Genomic DNA, 14,169 nt, shown 5'->3' on the forward strand with positions numbered 1-14,169 from the left:
GATTGCTAGATTTATTGACTGGCTAAAGCTTTTAAATTTAACTGCACATCACAAAATTACATTCACACCAAGCAGGTGAAGTCTTAGTTGAAAGGGGCTTGCCTAGAGACTTCTCTAGCTTATTTAACTGCCTCTATGGTAAGTGCTATAACAAGAGATTTGGGGAGCTGCATACATATGCTGTGATGAGCAGTATTCCAACCTCCTATATAGAATGTACTATTTTCACAGGGCTAGATGGTCACATGATGATCTGCCCAGCATCAAGAGCAACACGGGGTTATGCTGCCCTTGGAGCAGCCTAGGAGGGAAATTCTGGATCTCCCAGTCATAGACTCTCTTCCTGACTTTCTGCCACTTGAGGGAGGGAGAAAACTATGCCGGGTCTATCCCCTCTCAGTATACAACCCTTGGCAAGCCAAGGCAGCTACATTGCTGAGTGGGCTGGAGGGAGTAGAGCCAAGGTTCTTCTCACTGCCCACCCCCTCCTGCACTGTGGAACCTGCTTCCACACCCACACTGCTACCCATGATATCAGTAGCTGGTGCATAGGCGAAAGGAGACATCTTTTACCTTTGTGCCACCATGGTAGCTGGGCCATGCTTCAGCCCTGGGTGAATACTGAAACATGCAAGCTTAAAATTTACTTTTCATGAGCATTTGTATAAGTAAAACTCAACTGCTGCAATGTGCCTGGAAAGCAAATATAAAAAAGAGGCAGGAACATGGATAAAGTTCAAGTAAATACATGTGATTTTATGTATTTATTTATTCATTTATGGTTGTTCCTCTTATCTACTTTTCTCTCCACTGCTAAAAAGCAGCTAAATCTCTGATGACCCACACAGTAGCAACTATTTGACAGAACACAGAAACACTACAAAATGGCTTAAGAAAGAGAGGGAAGAAACTGAAGATAGGCAGAATGTAATTACTGGTTTCTAAGCTGGAATTTGACTGGTGTCCTACTAAGGTTAACAACACTCTTCTTGCAAAAAGTGCTGTGGGTTTTTTAGAGACTGCAAGCGAACAGGCCTTTTTATGTCTCCTGTGAAATGTGGTGTCTTTTGCAAACATTATAAACTCTATTCCAAAGCTAAGGCATTGAAACTAGAGGGAAAAGTGAATCTATTCACTGGCTGAATTCTCAATGGCATTTCCGGTAATAGTCAGGACATTCCCCTGTGGAACGTATCTCAGGATGAGGTCCTAATCTTAACATTCTAGTAACAAAAACTCGTTTCCTTTAGGTGAGTGTCCTATACTGTCCTAATGGTTTAGTGTGTGTGTGTGTGGGGGGGGTGGGGGATGATCCCCATAAAAGTCCTTTACATTCCTGCAAAAATGTTGCTGCTCCCCTGCTCTTTTTTTCACCTCCTATGCAGTCCTAGGCATGTTTTCTTCTGCAATAGCATTTGCATGACAGTTTATCTGTTTGTTCCTTTACCCAGTAAAGGCATAAGAAGAAAAGATTCCAAAATGCCAAACAGTGGATTTTATTATACGTAGTTATGGTTCTCATGACAGCTCTGAAAAAAACACCCCACCTTTAATGATCACTTATTCATACAGCACAATTAAAATAAACACCAAAAACCCTTGGCTGGCATTTAAACTTCATTCAAATAAACAGTTCTTTCAAAAGGTAATCTGTATTGTTTCCTGCTCTAATATGGAATATTAGTGGTTGTGTTTAAATTGTTAAGAATTTGATTCTAAACTCTCTGCCATTTAAAACACTCTCTCTCTCTCTCTCTGTCTAGAATGCATCATTTGGATAATAAAATGGTAATTCCCTTCCAAGAATGACATTAATGGAAAGTGTGTAATTTAAAGATGGGCCCAAGCCACAATGTGTGTATCCACATCTGGATGCATACTGCACCGATGATTAACAGCATTTTCATCCAGGAATTTTGTGTGAGCCCACAGGTAGAGTACATGAAACAATATATTTTACTAAGAGTTCTGTTTGCCAGCAATGTCCACAGGTACCCCGTTTTTTGTAAGGGAAATTTTGCCTATTGTAGAAACTATAATGCCGCACTTTTCCATGTCTGGTACCATACAAAGCTAAGATTCAGGCTAGTTACTCAGGGCCAGATTTTCAAAGGTATTTAGGTGCCTAAAGATACAGATGGATGCTTTTGAAAATCACACTAGACACATAACTCTCATTGCTTAGGTGCTTTTGAAAATCCCACTAGGGACCTATTTGTATTTTTAAGTGCCTAAAAACCTTTAAAAATCTGCCCCTTAGACAAGGTAGTTAGTTAACTGGTATTGACATGCCGAGTCTCCAAATGAGTGAAATGTTAATATCTTCACATGTAGCTTAACAGTGATTAGAAGAATTCGCTTTATAGAGAGACCTGATCATGGTTAACTAGACAAGAACGAATCTGAAAAAGTGAAAAATGTAAACTGTATAAACAGATGTTACTGAGGCAAAAGAAAGATGATGTTTTTGGAAACATACCAGTCTTTCTTGAACAGTAGAAAAAACAAACTAATTCGGACAAACAGTTTGTTCAATGGTTAGCCAATACATAGTTTTTTTAAATTCCTTGTTAAAATGAGTCTTTTCTGGAAATAATTTCCCAACTAATGTGACATTGCATGTCTTGTCAGCAATTTTATAAAATTCCACAGTATGGTAAGCACACCCAGGACTACTGTGAAACTGTACACCCTAGACTACAGTGCACCCCGTACACCCGTGACTACAGTGAAACTGACTAAACTGGACTAAAGTGAAACTGTGTAATTGTTTGAGGAAGTATAATAAAGTATCATGATACATTAGTAAATGGCCAGGTACTCAAACACTGATCTCTCTTCTGCAGTAATTATTACTAACTGAAATAATTCCCCACACTAACAAATGTATTGTCCAGTGAGTCAGATCCAGCAGCCCTTACTCACTTTGAATAGTCCCATTAACTTAATGGAACTGCTCGCATATAGAAGGGTTGCATATAGACCCCAATGCTTGTTAGAGATCATACTAGGAAGCACTCACATTATTTTTAACCTTGCAGGATGAAAACGACCTGTTACAAACAAACAGTCTGTGCAAACAGTCACTTCATTTATCTTCCCGCACTAAGAAAGAGCTAGTTTTGTTTTCCAAAGATCTGGTTGTAAAAGCTTTTGTGGCAGCTTTCTATCTGCTTTGCCTTGCCCTATGTTTTATTCTTCTCTGTAATTTAATTGATTATTCCTGTTCATTTATCAGACAGTGCAGGATAGAGTCTTTGCCCCTCCTTGCTTCAATCCCTGTTTAAGACATTCTTTCCTTTGCATTTCTGGTAAGTATTAAAGCAAAGAATCAAATCTGAAGCCAAATACAAATATTTTTTAAACATCTATACTTTCAAGCAAAAGCAAGGGGCAAACAATTCAACATTAAGTGGAAACACTGATGAACTCAATAAAATGATGTTTAATATGGGCCAAATGCTATAGTCATGACTCAGGCAGAATACTGATTGAATGGGAGTTTGCCTAAGTAAGAATAGCTGTATTATCCCTAAATAAGAGCCACTAAAACATCAATTGTGTTGCAGCAATGGGTTTAGGACACAGTACTGTGAGATTTTGCATTGGAAGGAAATCATCACACTAAATTACAGTACGTTATTCTCACTGATGAGAATTACTGCAGTAAGTGACGAGAATGATTGAAGTACATCTATAGCAGGGGTTCTTCAACTGGGGCTTGTGATCCTTCAGGGGGTCGGTCACAAGGTGGTTACATGGAGGTTGAGAGCTGACAGCTCCCAGCCCCCATTAAATTAAATTATTCTCCCCCACCCCCCATTTTTAATGTATAAGGGGAGAATCACACTCAGAGGCTTGCTGTGTGAACGGGGTCACAAATACAAAAAGTTTGAAAACCACTGATCTATAGAGAATAAAGTTCCTCTTTTTTGATTCCATGGGAAACATCTCATTTAAATCCCCCAAGGGTATTTAATATTGGAGGAACTTGAAGGCTTCTCAGCCAAAGTCCAAAACCCCAGCTTCCTAGTCACCAAATTGCTGTGGGGCAGGGGAAACATGAGAAGCCTTTTATTTTTGCAGTTTCAGTCTTGATTATTGCACAAGATTTTTTTAGGACCTTAATTGTCATAAGCAGCTAATCCTTTTAGGTTAGAGATTCAGAATGCATCCGTTCCTGGCAACAGATTTTACTCTCTGACTCTCCAGCTCCCAGCGCCAAGGAGTTAAAAGTGATTTGTTTGACTTGGTTCCACTGCCTTACATAAATAGCACATAATTTCTAATTTCACACAGTCAAGATGGCCAGAAAATCCAACCACAAGCAAGTTCTTCTTTTCATTGATAAAATTTGAATTCATGCTACTTATGGAATGTACAGTGTTTCTCTAATCCCAGTCCTGTGTCCAATGGAGGAAATGAAAGGCATGTTTTTCTTCTGAACAAGAAACCATTGTATCTGTCTAATTACTATATACTTTTGTGATAATTATGCTGGGTAAAATGATGTGTGTTTGCTAAATGCTTTGCATAACTCGAGGTGTGGAGTTATTCCCATTAACACACATCCTGAAGTGCATGTATAATTGCCATCATAAAACAGCATTCAGCCTGAATATTATTTTAACACAGAAGACCAGATCCTACATTGCTTGCATGCCCCAAGTTCAGTGATATTAATGGAACATTCAGAATGAGGCCCATAAAGAAGAGAAGATTGAGCCCAGCGAAGTCAATCTGGCCTTCCAACCTGTGGCATTCATTGGCATGCATATATATATAATTAGATGCTCTGAAAGTCTACTCAATCATAAATAGAAATATGTATTGGAGGGTGTAGTAAAGCCATAAATAAATGTATTGTAAAATAATGTATTGTATTATCCCCTACACTTCCTGGAATGGACAGAACAGAAGTCAGGTTGTGGAAGGAGGCTGTGCAGTCTTCATTGCATCATTCCTCTCTTCCCTTGGCCCACAGAGACTCTTTTGAAAGTGCCACAGAGGGATATAGGTTTTCTGTGTGGGGTTATGGTGTGCTGGTTTGGGGTTGCAGGGACAGCTGCAACAACATCACCATATTTCCTTAAAATACTCCAGATTTTTGCAGTAAGTTAGAGGGTCTCTGTGTGGATGGCCCGTGCCTCCAGGAAACCACAGGCCTAGAGTGAAAACCCCTACCATTCATAAAAACAATTTTCTCAACATCAGCACCCCCATCTAGCCTTTCCCCCGGGGGAACAACAACAACAACAAATCCAAAATTCAAAGACAAAACAAAAAGACCTGAAATAAACAAATCAACCAAAAAACAATCCTAAGAAGGGAGACGAGCCAGAGACTCTATAAAAACCAGTAGGGACTCTACTGTTGCTAAGCTATTTCACATAGAAGGTACTCAGATACTACAGTCATGGGCAGCAGTAGAAACTCTTAGATGGATAGATCCATGGTTGAAGGATAAACCTGGTTTCCAGACAGAAATCCAAGGAAACTTCACAAGTCTAAAGCTGTGGTTTCCCCGCATCTACACATGAGTAACCTGTGCAGCAGAATGATCTAGCTCATTGTAAACACGTATACAAAAACAATTTCTTAATGATTATTAATATAGTACATGAACAACATTTCATTGTTTAAAGTTTTATTGAGAGAAGATTTAATGTAATTATTTATTAAAAATAAAATGGTTTATTACAGATAAAAATAGTCTTTATACCAATTTTTTACGTCCGTTTAACTGTCTTTCAATTCAAAGGATCCACAAAGCACCCTCTAGAGTAGCCACTTCATCCATCATTAAAACACAATCATTTCTGGTTTGGAGCATGAGAGCTGTTTAATATAGTTCACCGCAACACTTCACAACCACTCATGACAATAAGTGAAGAAGAATACCACAACCACTTGCAACTGCCGTGGTAGATTTCCTTTCTTAGTTGTTATCTGGCCAAGACGTCAGTACTAAGATCAAAATTCTTGTTAAAGAAGTCATGAGACCTTTATTTTTACTGACTTTGTTATGCTACTTGATTAAAGTAAAATGTTAGATTTAGAATAAAAAAAAAACACGCACCCAAAAACAATATAGAGTTTTGAGGGGGAAGTAGAAAACTTTTCATCTATACTTTAATGTTTCATTACACCTTGTGTTCCATTTCAGGTCTTTTAGGGATGGACATGAGCATGATTTCTTCAACTCTTTTCATTGTTATTTATATTAAAGTAGCAGAGGCCATTCAGGAGTAAGGCATTATCATAGTGGGCCCTGTGTAACTGCAAACCAAGACCGAGTCCCTGCCCCCCCAAAGAACTTTCAGTCTAATTTTAAAAACAATGAGTGATTATAATTATCAGAGCGAGGACAACGGTAACAGTGATAAGCATATACAGTTACATAATCTTGCTGTGGGCGGAATAGATTGTTTAAAGCCATTATTTGTTTATTTTAAATACTAAGATATAAATTCATAGGCATCCCTGACAGACAAGACGCTTGAATCTGCTGTGGTGAAGAAGAGGGAGCCATGATCACACTTGCAGGTCAGGAAGATAATTTTAACCATCACAATCCCTACTTGATTCTGGAAGGCAGTGAAGGCTAAGCCCTTTTTGGCTTCCAAACCTAATTAGACACTTACATTTTATGGCATTTGTCTTTTAGGAAAGATAAAAACATAAAAAAAAGTTGTTAGGCACTATATTTACTGAGAAGCAGGGGATCATAAAACACATGAAGCCAGCCCACTGTAAAGATTTTTCCTGCTATCAGGATGTATTGTTCACCCACATTTACTCCGGCACCTATGTTGGCAGGTATTGTGTTGGATCCTGGTGCATGACCCCTGCTGGCAATCAGCACAGTCCCAAACTTAGGTGGAGGCAGGCTAGAAAATGGGCATAGGCAGGGCAGCCAGAAAGCCCTATTGTATCTCCATTTACATTCATTTCCTGGTTTTACTTTCTTATAATCCTGATATTAGGCCCAGTCCTACAGAGAGGTCCCATTGGCTTCAATGGGAACACCACGTGCAGACTGAGCTCTTTGGGCCTCACTCAACCAAACTACTATCTACTTCAATGGGAGTTTTGCATAAGGCCAAATTCTACCCCCCTGCACAAAATCTTACAGAGGGCACTTTAAGGGGGTGTGGAATCCTCCCCGCACCCTCAGGATGGGGAGTATATGCAGGAGTGCCCGAACCTTGGGGGGGGGGGCAATGGGGGGGGAGAAGGAGGCACAAGGCCCGCCCATCTCTGTGGCCCCACCCCCTACTCCTCTTCTTCCCCCCAAGACCCTGCCCCCTGGCCAGGCCGGAAGTCAGAGCTGGGCAGCTCTTATTACTGCCCAGATCTGGCTTCCGGCTTGGCCAGGGGGCAAGATGAGGAACAGGGGTGGGGCCATGGTGTGGGGCCAGGACTCGTGGCGAGGGAGGACTAAAGCCCACCTCAGCCCCTGTCCCCGTTCCCCGCCCCCGGGAAAAAGCTAGTGTTGCTGGCAGGGGCTGTGCTTCACGGTGGGGAAGTGGATCATCTTATCAGCTCCCCCATGGTGCCATTGAGGCTAGCAGTTTGAGGGGGCAATGTGGCCCCCTGCTCCCCCCACTATGCTCATGTTAAAAAGCAGGTTCCAGTGCCCCTGAGTACATGTGTTCCACACTTGTACTTCAATTCCCTTGCTATTACTGCCCACTAGATCCAAGTCATCACTTTTCCTCTCACAACGCATCGCCTCCCCCCAGCCTGTATCCTAAAGCCCTTCCTTATATACCCTCACAGAGCACTGCTCCTCAAAGCACAGGAGATGTGCATTTCTCTGTGTATCCTCTTACCATCCAGGCTCCCCCTGGAAGAACAGATAAGCAGTGGTTCCTCTGTATTTGGGCTTGCCAAACAAATAGGATATTTTGGGGGCAGAACTGCTTAATGGGTTTCACTGTAAATATATCAGTGTTAGAGCTTCTCCACCTCTGACATAGATGGGTTCATGGTAGTCCCTGCTTAAAGAGAGAACTTTCAACAAACCTTCTGTCTTCTTCCAGTAGACTTTGACCTGAAGCTGATTATCTTGATAGAAAGGAGCTCCAATTTCAAGAAGACGAGCCGGTCTCCTTCTTTGAAAGGGTGGAAGAGGATCAGCTAGTCCTTTCCGGGTTTTCCCAATTGGAGAGGTCTGTTCTTCTACAACATACAACACCATCAAGAAATATCTTGGTTTAATACAATATACAGTGTAACTTACAGGGTGTGGGTGCTACGTTGAAATAAATATGCCTTTGGTATATTGAAACAGCTTACTAACATATGTCAGTATTTAGGAACAGAATTTGAATATACCCCAGGCATCCTCAGTTTAAAAAAAACAGTAGTATTGTATCCAAGCTTTGAATCAGCACTTTCACAACCTGAAACTTGTAGATTCCATTTAGGGGACAATTTTTACATCTGATTATGAAACACAATGTATTTAATTAATTACAGTACTTGAATGGAAAGTAAAGATGCAAATGATCAAGAAGCTGCCGAGGAATCAACAATATATTGCAAAGAAAGGAGAGGAGACTCAGGTTTGATTTATTCATTAAAATAATTGGATAAAATGTAAATGTGAAGGTTCTGCCTTATTTACAACTAGTTTCAACTAAAGCACCAATTGCTTAATGTTCATCAAATAAGTTATAGTGCCTCGTTCCTTTCCTTAATCAACTTCTTCCTGTCCTTCTTTTAAGAAAAATCAAGCAATCACCAAATGTGGATAATTTTATTCTTTACACACACACACAAATGTCTATAGTGTGACTTTATCATGACAAATTATAAGCGGGTTGTAAAGTGATACAAAGAAGGAAAAACAAAAATTGGACCCATAGGGTGTGTTTTGGTTTACAGGTGCATGTCCTGTTCTTCCCCCTATTGATCTGTCCATTCTTGGGAACAATCAGGGGTTTGAATAAGACAATCCCTACATATCTATCACTTCAGAAGGAGGTATTCATGTTGTATGTTTCACAAGAATGAAACAGACAAGCAGAGTGGAATGATAAGGTAATATGTTTCTGAGCATGGAGAAACCCCTTAGGGTCTGATCCAAAGCCCACTGAAGTTAATGAGAATCTTTCCATTAACTTCAATTACCTTGCTGGGCTTTGGATCAAGTCCTTTGTTTTCTGTAGTTGGTTATCTAGCTGAAATGGTGGAACCAAAAAGATTTTCAAGATTAGGAGGCTGTGGTGGGGCGTCTGCACCACACTGGCAGAAGAGGGGTTAAAGCAGCCCCAGGGAGGCTGCACAGGAGGCAGCCAATTAGGAAAGGGCTTGTAGAGACAGCCAATCAGGAGAAGGTTTAGAGAGACAGCCAATCAGGGCCAGGCTGGGCCATATAAGAAGCAGTGGCGTAGCCAGGTGGAGGGAACGGGGGAGCAATAAAAAAAAAAAAAAAGGCGCCGCCCACTGCGGCGCTTTCACTCACCCGGCGGCGCTCCGGGTCTTTGGCGGCGGGGGGGCCCTTCACTCGCTCTGCGTCTTCGGCGGCATTTCGGTGGCGGGTCCTTCAGTGCCGCGGAGCGAGTGAAGGTCCCGCCACCAAAGTGCCACCGAAGACCCAGAGCGCCACCGGGTGAGTAAAATAAAAGCGCCGCAGTGGGTAGCGCCTTTTGGCCAGTAAGAGGCGCTGCAGTGGTGAGTGACACACCCCGTTACAGAGGCATGCTCCAATATGTCATGATAGGTAAAATTTGGCTTGTCATCCTTGAAAAGTTATTTGCAGTGTTGGTCCCATGATGTTAGAAAGACAAGGTGGGTGAGGTAATATTGTCTACTGGACCAACTTCTGTGAGTGAAAAAGACAAACTTCAGAGCTAAAGAGCTGTGTAGTGCGAAAGCTTGACTCTTTGACCAACAGAACTTGGTCCAGTAAAAGATATTACCTCACCCACCCTATCTCTCTAAGTATCCTTGAAAAGTGTCTCTTTGGTAATGAGAAATTATATTTATTTAGCAAAAATACTCTGAAAATTAATGATATCTCCTTTAGAATCAGGCACTAGTGATATATCCTATAATGGGACACAGGCTGAATTTAAGGGAATTAAGCCCCAAATTCCCACTGAAATTTAGCTCTACTTTCTTAGATTCATCGATTCCAAGGCTAGAAGGGAGCATTGTGATCATCTAGTCCAGGGGTAGGCAACCTATGGCACGCTTGCCAAAGGCGGCACGCAAGCTGATTTTCAGTGGCACTCACACTGCCCAGGTTCTGGCCACAGGTCCAGAGGGCTCTGCATTTTAATATAATTTTAAATGAAGCTTCTTAAACATTTTAAAAACCTTATTTATTTTACATACAACAATAGTTTAGTTAAATATTATAGACTTATAGAAAGAGACCTTCTAAACACGTTAAAATGTATTACTGGCACGCCAAACCTTAAATTAGAGTGAATAAATGAAGACTCGGCATACCACTTCTGAAAGGTTGCCGACCCCTGATCTAGTCTGACCTCCTGTATAACACAGACCATAGAATGTCTCCAAAATAATTCCTAGAGAATATATTTTAGAAAAAAAACATCCAATCTTGATATTTCATCCAATCTTCATTTACCTCTTCTGAGTGAATTTAGAGTAGAACACTAACAAACAACAGGAAGGAAAAATAATGCTGACAACCAAATTATAGAGGCTTTGAATATCATATACAATGGTGTATGCTAGATCACTTTATAGTGTGAGAATAAATGGTCTGGAATGGATATTTTTCTGGCATTTTCCATACTGATTACTTTCATACACAACAGCAACTACAATATATAGTACAATCTATAAATTATGTATACTTAAGCACTGCAAAAATCTCTGGGCTAGATTCTCAGTTGATGCAAATTGATGTAGCTCCATTGAAGTCACTAATGAATAAATAACAGCTAACACTATCATAATATTCATGCAATATTTAGCTTTCTGTGAATATCCTCACACACACGTGCACGCAAGCTGTTTATGCAACTATTCATGAAAAAATGAACAAAGAGTTGTGAATCAAAGTGAATTGAATTGATTTGTTGTCAAAATGAAATCACAGGCTTTAATTAAATTAATGTTCTTGAATATTTGCATGCAAATCTACTAAAGAAAATAACAGAGGTTTGAGACCAACCAGAAGTATAGCTCAGTCATGTACTTGGATTTAAAAAACCCTAAAAAAACAGTCAAAGCAATAGCCTAAAAATTCACCAAAGTAATATTAAACCGATCATGAGCAAAAAGCAGTCAGAGATGAGGTAGATAGCAGACTTCACATAAATATAATCCAGTCTATTTTCTGAAGCTATAGAGGGTAAAGGAGTCAAGGAGAGATCAGACTATCCCAAAGAAACTGTAGAAGAGAATTTAAAGTTAGTTGTGGTGATGAGTTCCATTGAAGTGAACAGTAATTGATGAAACCACACAACTCACATATGCAGTTTAGAATAAATGAACCCCTGTTGGTAAAGATTTTGTAAGTCAAATATGATCTGCATTGGAGTCTGGAAGCAGAAAAGTGTCAGAGGGTAAAAAAGGAAAGTGAAGCAAACATTCCCCTTTCCTTCCTTCTCAGCAACATGACCTGCTAGTGAACTCAGCAGTGAGAGTGCAGAGGCTCAGTGCTACACAGACTCTAGGGGCACTTTTGGGTACTGGTGCTGCAGCATCACAGTGCCCAAAACAGTGAGCCAGATTCTGACGTTAGTGAAACCAGTCTGAATCCAGAAGACGATCCACCAAACAAAAAGGAGATTCTCTAGATTTACACCAATGGAAGAGAGATCACAATCTGCCCAGTGACTATGCTGAAAACTATCTAATAACAACATTAAATACTAATTCATAGCACTGATATACCAACTTTCATCAAAGAACCTCAAAGTTCTTATGAAAAATAACTGACTAACAAGACCCCTCTGAAGTAGAAAAGTAGATGTTATTATCCCCATTTTATAGATGAGGAAAGAAGTTTCTTGTGCAAAGTCACTCAGTGAGCCAGTATCCAAGGACAGGACTTTTAGTCCCTGATCTCAATTCAGTATTCTAATCACTTGATCATGTATCATTGTGTCTATAGTTTACATGGTTAACACTGTTCTATGAAGTTTTTACTTTAATTCAAACTCATTTGATTAGTTTTATGATCAAAATCTACTTATTATCTGCAACAGATCTGCTAAGTCTTGCATAGTTGGGGTTAATTTTAAAATCATTTTTAACCAGAATTTCACTATGATGATGATGAATTGTGAAATGTTTCAATAACACATTGCCAGTCCCCTACATATTTTCTTAGACTCTTGCTCATATCAAATATTGACACTGAGCCTTGCTTCAGGGGACAGATAGCACAATAATTCAGAGCATTTGGCCTTTTCAGTTCTGCATTCATGCCTTTGCTATAAGACAAGCAATAGCTCTGCTTATGTTTGAACTACCCAGTTTTGTGATCTGTTACTACAATCTGTATAACCAGTAAAGAGATTTTGCTGACAAATTCTGGGCTGATTCTGTTCCCATGAAAATAAATGGTAAAAGTCCCACTGAATTCAATGGGAGAAGGACTAAGCCCTTAATTTGCAGTGCTTTTGAAACTTCATCCAAAGTCAGCCTAAGCATTTTCGTATGTTTCAGTATTGCCTGTTCTCATGATTTTATGGCAAGTCTCACAATATTTGTTGATTTTCTTTAAAAAGCCTTAGAATCATAATATTATGTGAGAATCTCTGCTTTCGTTTTTTAAAAAAGTAAGGCCCAGGTCTCAAAGGCATTGATTTCAATGGGAGTTAGGCACCCAAATGCCTTTGAGGATCTCGGTGTAAGTTTCTAACCTTCATAGTTGCGGAGAAAAGCTTAAAAACCATGAACTCTAACAGCTCAAAAAACAGAAAGGAAAAAACGCCCCCCGCCCCAAATAATTTCTATTAATCTTATGGTTTTTAAAATAATCTCATTTTTTTTATAGCCTGTCATATAATTTTTGAAAGCTTGGGACTGGCAGTTCTGGGGGCTGCCGAACAATTTTTCAACCTTTCCTCTCACCCATCCACCTACACACACACCAAGCACAACTTACTTGTACTCACAGCAATGACACTTCTGTAAACAGATCTAGCCTGAGGGCTTGGAGAAAGATAGCAAAATAATGCTTTGGGGTATATCCAAATGTAACTGACTCATTTCGTATAAAAATAATGTATGTGTGTTGCAGGCGGAGGGGGAAGGAAACTCAATTCCGTCTCTCCCTCCTGCTTCAGGAAAACAAAAGCACCATTGTTTATAATGGGTTTTTTTGCATATTTGTCAACTTTTATATCTAGGTATATATAGAATATATCTTATTTGTATCCAAAACAGACTGAACGTGCTTGCTGAGCGGTCCAACTACATTAGCACTCAGAATATTCAGTACTGGAATACAGAATGATATAAGAGTTAGAAAAACTGTTGCGATTAATTTTAATTTTGCTTATAACATAAAAGGGAAACTAATGCAAAAGGAATGAAAGATGGGAAGAGCAAAGATGGGTAAAATGGCAAACTTTGGAAACTGTTTGTGCTCTAATCCTGAAAACTATTACTGTCATAAGCATCAGTGGTTGTATTTGGTTAATCAGATGACACATCAGCAGTAGGAAGGGCAGATCAATCGTGACCTTGACCTTAGACAAATTATTATTCAAAGAGTTTTTAACTACGTTTGAGTGTCACAGTATAGGCCCCCCGGGATTTAAAGAATTTTCCACTGTATTGTTTAGCATGTGAGTTTAGTTTAAGAAAGAACTTAATACCTTAAGACTTCATCTTGAAGGTAGGTGCTGTGCATGTGATACAAGTTTGTGATTAACTTCTTGTCAACCAGGGACACACAGTTTTAATATTTTAAGATCTTAGTAGGAAAATCAATCCTTTGTCCGAATCCACAGGATATATAAATTTGGACTAAGATCTGAATTTATGGGCTACTTGAAGTTGCCAACATTTTAAAAACTTTTGCAAGGGAAAATTGTACCATTAAGCCAGTGGTCTGGGATTTGCTTCTGCTCTATTTATTGGGAAGTTTAATGTATATTTGGGGGAATTTTATCACTAATATAATACTATGACTCTGATCTTGCAAATATGCACATGCTTAACATGTTT

General features: G+C 39.6%; 1 protein-coding gene across 1 annotated transcript in view; it reads right to left on the reverse strand.

Annotated features, from left to right (window-relative positions):
* The window catches only part of LOC112103629 (anosmin-1), a 171,128-nt gene that overhangs the window by 21,468 nt on the left and 135,491 nt on the right, over positions 1–14,169 (reverse strand). Inside the window, exon 9 of the mRNA XM_026649525.1 lies at positions 8,029–8,184. Within this exon, the coding sequence (XP_026505310.1) occupies positions 8,029–8,184 (156 nt within the window). The remainder of the gene's footprint in view (positions 1–8,028; positions 8,185–14,169) is intronic.

The sequence above is a fragment of the Terrapene carolina genome, unplaced genomic scaffold (assembly GCF_002925995.2).
Source record: "Terrapene carolina triunguis isolate 2854851 unplaced genomic scaffold, T_m_triunguis-2.0 Scaffold23, whole genome shotgun sequence".
NCBI classification, from domain to species: domain Eukaryota; kingdom Metazoa; phylum Chordata; order Testudines; family Emydidae; genus Terrapene; species Terrapene triunguis.